The 6,709-nt window shown below is 40.6% G+C and overlaps 1 protein-coding gene across 2 annotated transcripts in view; it reads right to left on the bottom strand.

Moving 5' to 3' along the window:
* ARID2 (AT-rich interaction domain 2) overlaps positions 1 to 6,709 on the bottom strand; it is a 174,009-nt gene that overhangs the window by 44,388 nt on the left and 122,912 nt on the right. For both annotated transcript variants that reach the window (XM_025208535.1, XM_006015932.3), the window contains 4 exons: positions 4,948 to 5,023; positions 3,262 to 3,396; positions 2,027 to 2,223; positions 1 to 1,674 (listed from right to left, as the gene is read on the bottom strand). The exon at positions 1 to 1,674 is cut by the window's left edge and continues 1,184 nt beyond it. In XM_025208535.1, the coding sequence (XP_025064320.1) occupies positions 1 to 1,674; positions 2,027 to 2,223; positions 3,262 to 3,396; positions 4,948 to 5,023 (2,082 nt within the window). The remainder of the gene's footprint in view (positions 1,675 to 2,026; positions 2,224 to 3,261; positions 3,397 to 4,947; positions 5,024 to 6,709) is intronic.

The following is a 6,709-nucleotide window of genomic DNA, read 5'->3' as shown; positions in this document are numbered from 1 at the left end:
CTGGAGCAATGATCTGAGTTGCATTTCCCTGACTCACAGTTGCAGGAGCAAAACTAGTATTTGGCACAACAGTTATAGTAACTTGGTTGCCAGAAGTCCCTTGGAAAATAGTTGCTGGGCTATTTGAGATCAACTGGCCAGGCAATATTTGCAAATTAGAAATGGGTACTGTTTGTACTGCCCCTTGGGGCTGGATTTGACTTGGAACCAGTTGAACATTCTGCTGTCCAACTAGTAGCTGCTGAGCAGGAGACTGTCCTTGAACTCCAAAACTAGATGCTTGGTTATTGGCCACCTGATAAACCACCTGAGGGCTAGGAGCTCTTGCATTGTTAGGTGGAGGGATCTGTGGAGCTGGGAGTATAAGTTTACCACCTGGAGTTGAAGGGCCTCTTTTTGGAAGAAGCAGTTGTTTTATCAAACTAGATTCACCGGAGTTAGGCTGGCCGACTCCTGCGTTAGCTTGCTGTGGCTGAACCTGCATTTGTATCGGTTGCTGTTGTTGGACTTGCACCTGTTGCTGTGATGGTGCTGGTGAATGTTGCTGCTGTTGTTGTCTCTTTACAGAGAGCATCTGACTGACAGTAGGAGGGGGTCCTTGTGACTGAGTGGTAGATGTAGATGACATTACAGCAGGGACTTGGTTATTTGTAACTGGTCCAGGGGATGGTGAGGAAGACGGAGTTAAATTTGGCTGCCCAGTCAACTGGACAGTTTGACCAGGTGGAATAGGAGTTGGATTAGCAAGCACAATTTGGTGAATGGCTGGTGCATATGTTTGACCTTGTTGAGCTGGCTGGCTTACAATCACTACACTCTGTTGGGATGGTTGCTGCTGCTGCTGTTGCTGCATCGGTTGTTGTACCACTGTAGGAGGGACCTGTTGAGAAGGTAGAGGCTTTGGCGCAATATTCTGGAATCCTACCCTAGACGTTTGTGGATTTTGGACACCAGCAATAGTAACCATCTGCCCAGCTGCAACTTGGAAATTCTGTACTGTAGTGGCAGAAACAATATTGGATGCAGATGTTGTGACATACTGTTGGGGTGCTATAATGACTGTGTCCTGTTGCTGGTTACCAGCAGAAGATTGCTGAGATGAAGTCTGCACAGGTGACGATGTCGTGATTAACTGCTGACCCTGTGAAACTGCTGAAGTGCATGCTGGTATGTTCTGTACTCTGCCAAATATATGACCCTGAGGTACAGCTTGTTGAATTACTGTAACAGGAGTGCCTGATGGTATCTGTCCTGGTACCACTGCATGTAGTGGAGACTGTTGTTGAATTACAGGTTGGTGGTGAAGCAAAGTCTGAGAACTGACAACGGTAACAGATGGCTGTGGTCCTGCACTGCTGTGATTTTGATTAGATGCTGCTCCTCCTACAGCAATAGTAACAGGAACCGCAGACTGGGGAACAGAGCTCTGTATTACCGTGGCCTTGACTACTTCACAGGAAATTGGAGCTTTATTTTGTATGACAGTCACTGGAGAATTTTGTTGCTGCTGTGTGTGAACTGAAGGGTTTTGTGGAATTCTTGAAATAGTCTGTGCTATAGTGTGAACACCTTGAATTGGAAAAGACATTTGTGTTGCTGTTAAATTTGAAGACTGGTTATTAACTGGTGTCCTCTGAAAATGGTTTCCTACACTTTGTGGTCCATGTGGGATTCCTGTTAACACAAAATAATCAAAAGTCTGAATTAAAAAAGGAAACAAAGCTCAAATGTAAAACCATACAAATATACATAAGAAAAAGTCCAAACTTTCATTTTTTCCTTAAAGCAGTTTCTATACTCAACTATATTAGATTTGAATTAGTAGTGAGAAAAGCAGTGGTTTGTCATGTGATTTATGGACTTGGTGTGTCAGGTGTCAAACAGAAGATAGTATACGAGCAGATAAAACAATACTAGCAGAAACTTGTCAAATTACTTTTCTCTCAATTTTACTTAGTTTAGCCAGTTTCAGAACCAACAACAGCTATAAAAAATGCAAAATGTAAAATAATAATAATAATAATACCTGCTGGTGAAGGAGACTGAGATACATCAGGAACAGAATCAATTCGGACGACAGGGGTAGAAGCTGGTTGCTGTTGATAGTACATCTGAATGGGAAGTGGTATAGCTCTCCTTTTTACTCCTACCACATGTATATGTGCCTGTCCATTGTTGTTTGGATCCTCTACTCTCTTCACTGTGTGATTTGGAAAGACAGTTCTGCCAAACACAAACATGCAGAAACATTAATAAAAGCAGTGACTCAACTTGTTTACACTGTTAGTTCCTTTAATTTTTTTAATGTTTGAGCTTTGTTCTATATGCAGAAAGGATGAGTACAAATATATAAAAAGTAAAGAGCACAATACATAATCAAAATAGAGTATTAGCTGCCAACTAAGGTTAAGTGCAACAGCAAAACACTGTCTACCTAAATGCAAAAGCTAGAATCTAGGGATTATTCATGTTTAATCAGGTTTTGGAAGGAATAAACAATTATATGGTTTTAAGGAGTAGAGGGGGCACTTAACTGCTTTTGTACATGCTTTATGATCTGCAGCAACTGTTTTTCTGTTTTCTCCTTTTTCTTGGTAAATTAAGCTAAATTACACTAATTTACCCCTGAATAAAATAGGTAGTAAATTACTGAAGCTTGGCTTCTATACATCACAGAATACTGAGCAGACAGACAAAACGGTTATAGCAAATTCAGCTGAACAGTGGAAAGTATTCTTTCCATTTGAAAAGGTGTAATCATTAGGTCTGTCCCTCAAGAAAGGGTTATATATTTAACCTCTAGGAAAAATGGGAAGAGTATGGAATATCTCTATTTTATTTTTCATAAACTGGAGTATTTTTCAATGGGTATTTAGTAGCCATAGTTGTGCCCGTTTCTGAAGAAATCCAGTCTTTTCTGCATTTTCACAATGCAATGAGATACTCAGATGCTCTTAGTTATCTCCCTGAGGGCTGCCAGGTCCACCAGAATTAGCATTTTGGACAACAGAAGTGAAAAAATAACCCCCAACAGCTAAAGGAGAAAAAAATAAATGGCCAAACACAAAGTGGTTGAAAGAAAGCACAATCAATTACTTTGAACTATAAAAATTTGTTTCAGTTAAAATTCCAAATGCTAGAGGATCAGAGAAGTCGTTTAAACTCTTCTCAGAGTAGGTATTCCCTAAAGAATTTAAGTTGCAGAATAGCATTATGAGCCTAAAAGCTCTTGTTTATCCCTGTACAAACTTTTCACCATACCGAAGACATTTATAAAATCCAGTTGATGTCAGAATTCCACCTCGAGCTAATTTACTGCAGGTTGAGAGATATTCAGAGTACATTTCTGCTCGAGAGACTGAGCAATCTGAATTCACCTCAAAATGTGCATTCAACCTAAAAATGGAGAAATAAAACATACTGTGAAATACAATATAACATGGACATTCTTTTTCCAAGGGTTGAAACACTTTCTCTGCCCAAGTAGAGAGTTTGGACTATATATAAAACCACTCCTAATTTAACATGCTGAAAATGACATTGTAATATACTGTCCCCACCAACACCCAGCCCATGACATATGCTTTTATTATCCACTGTATAAAGCAACAGCACAGAAGTAATGCATACAGAACACCACTTACCCCAGGTATGAGTGGGAATGTCCCACTTACTCGTCCTGAGGCACAGACAGCAATAGTATAGTACAGTGGTGCTCGAGCTTTTGGCCCTGTGGGCCAGAAGAGTGGAAGGGAGCAGATCCGCAGGCTGGACTGAGCCCTATGCAACAGGATAGTCCCATGTTGCCTCCACCTGGCCCTGCAAACCCATACTGAACACCCAATTTAGCATGCCAGACCTGGGGCTCCCCACAGGTCTGAAAATTTGGCAGCAGGGAAATGGTGCCACTGCACACCAAATTTTCATACCCATGTGGAGCCTTGTGGGTTGGATGACTGTGTGAGGGACTGGATCTGGCCTGTGGGCCAGGGGTTGAGCACTCTTAGTATGCATCTGACCTATGAGGTACAAAGCTATGGGGTTTTGAAGCATTACGTGGAGTTTGAAAGAAAAAAATGGAAGGGTTCCAATTATTGGTGGATTCTGAAGTATTTAAATATTAGTTGCTTTTTTCTAGATAATTAAAAACTTCTATGTTAGTCTTTCTACACTGCAGTAACTAAGCAAAGAATCTCTCTGTAGGGCTGAATTAAGCAACCACGTAGTTTCCTCTGAAACGCTCTTTACTTTACCATCAAGACATCTGCATATAAATGAATATTTGAAGCAACACTATACCTGGATCCATCTTAGGAATTTATTTATACTATATTATAGTTTTTGGAGTGGCAAGAGTGGATAATTCTATCAAAACAGATTAATACAAAAAAGAACTTCAGTGGACATGTAAGAGCTCTAGTTTGGGAAAAATCAACCCAGCTCTACTTGAAGGTTATGAACCAAGTATTTTTTTTTTGTATAGCTGATGAACAACAAACATTATTTTTACCAACAAAAACATTCAAAAAGTTAGTTTTGGGGTGAGAAGCTTTCATGTTCATTTTTTTTCCTTAGGCCTCCCAAGGAGTCTAGATCTAATATTTGAGAAATATTTTTCTATTACTATAGTAGCACAAGATGAAGCTGATAATACCTATCTATGATTTTACAGCAAGATTTGCTTTGAAATGAAGTTAAGGAATTAAGCTATACTCTCAGAAAAGGACAACCAGTTTGCAGGATCATCTGTTACGTGGTGAACATTTTTGGTAGATATTTTTCTTTCAGATTTATTCAAAGCAATACGACAGAATGTTTTCACTTATTTTCCATAAAAATGTGACTTCCTAACCCTGAACAGAAACCAGCTAGAAAACTGCCTGACATGAATACAGGCATTTTTCTTTGCTTTTCTTCTTATTCAAAAAATATCTGTATAGAACTTACCACTGACATGCAAATTTCTCACTGTCTATTTCTACTATTCCTGGTGGTGGAGCAACATGCTGTGCTGCTCTTGATGCTGTGAAGAATGGAAAAAATATATATGCTGAAACATAATAATTACTTGCAAAATTCAGTGCATGTAAATTACTATTGAATATCTTGTGCAACACAAACAGTACTCTACAATTCAGTACTTAAAAACAAATTTCAAATCAAATTTATTTTTATATCTTTGAAAGCTTCCCCACAACAAAAGACAGACAAAAGACCCATAATCTATTCTGACAAAATTAAACATAAGGATTATTTAATTACGTGTAAGCACAGAAAGATGCATAGGCATTTAAAGTAAAAAAAAAAAAAAAAAAGTATATTTAAAGAATATCCTACTTCCATGTCCTAAAAACACCATAGCTTACTGAACAAATGCTTTAAATCAATTCACATTTAAAGGCATGCCAAGTTATTTAAAAAATGTGCTGAAGCCTAAGGATCTTCAACACCTATGCTTTTTAGTGACTGCTGTATCTGCATCATTGTAGATGCTCTGTGTCAATATAAAACTACTGTCTGCATTGGTACAGCTTACCCCGGTTTAAAACTGGAGATAAACTACTATGGTGCAAGTCACTGTTTACATTGGGATATCATATATATGCTATAGATTTGTATAAGTACACTCCACTAATGGCTAAACACCTCAGAGTGGTAACTCTTTGTACAAATCTCAAAGTACGTGGGGCAGAGGCCTGTACAAGGCTCTCTACACCACTTAAATACTGTAAATGGGGAAGAGTCAAACAGCAGCAAAGGACAGCTTCTGCTCCCTTTAAATACTGATAGGGGTCTCTGCACCAAATCCTCAACAGGCCAACATTCTGAAGCAAGCCAGCAGTAGCACAAGGTCTCATTAGAATTGGCACAGAGATGCAATAATGACTCTTTCAGTTCAAAAGTAGGAAAGGACTATTTTGTGTTCCCACATACTGGGCACGTGTAATTTCCGGAGCCTCAAACCTGTTTGAAGCACTGCAAACCACATGCTGGGCAGGTGCGACCATTTGCCATGCTGCAAATTTGAAAATCCTGGTGTAAAAAATACTATAGCAAAAAAAAGCAGCATGGCACACACTCCAGGTACATGCGCTGGCAGACACACAGTCTCAGTCCTCCAAATAAACGCACTCCTTGCAACCAGCCAGAGCATCTCCCCTCCCCACCCCACTTTCCTCCAGCACAGCAAGAGTTGGGAGAAGCAGAGAAATGGCAGTTTTCCCAAAGCAAGGCAATTCGCCCTACACTTAACTGCATGTGCATGAATGTGTGCAGTGGCAAAAAGTAACAGCACAAATTTGGGTTGCTACTTTTTTTGCCGCTGCAAGCTCATGCCCCTGCATGTGGGGGACACACCCACTGGGCCCATCCAGATGAGCGCACATGTGTGTTTCCCCAGGGACAAACAGCAGCAGCACACAGCTGTGGCAAGCAGAAAATTGCCTGGGTGGGGTAGGGGAGGCTGAGGTCAGCATCCGGGCTGGCCCCAGCATCCTTACCTGGAGTCCTGGGGGCAGCAGCCATGGTGATACAGCAACAGAGATCCTGGCTGGCAGCCCGAGCATGGCTATGGCCAGCTGAGCTCTGGTTTCGGGTGGCGCACACTACCACTATGTGTGCCACCCCACTTTTTTTAGGCACATTTTCTTTTTCTTACACTGGGATCTCCCGGTATTAATCCCACCCCCAGTGCAAATTAGCAGTGCCA

The sequence above is a fragment of the Alligator sinensis genome, unplaced genomic scaffold (assembly GCF_000455745.1).
Source record: "Alligator sinensis unplaced genomic scaffold, ASM45574v1 scaffold147_1, whole genome shotgun sequence".
In the NCBI taxonomy this organism is placed as follows: Eukaryota; Metazoa; Chordata; order Crocodylia; family Alligatoridae; genus Alligator; species Alligator sinensis.
This window is presented reverse-complemented; position numbering and strand designations above follow the sequence as displayed.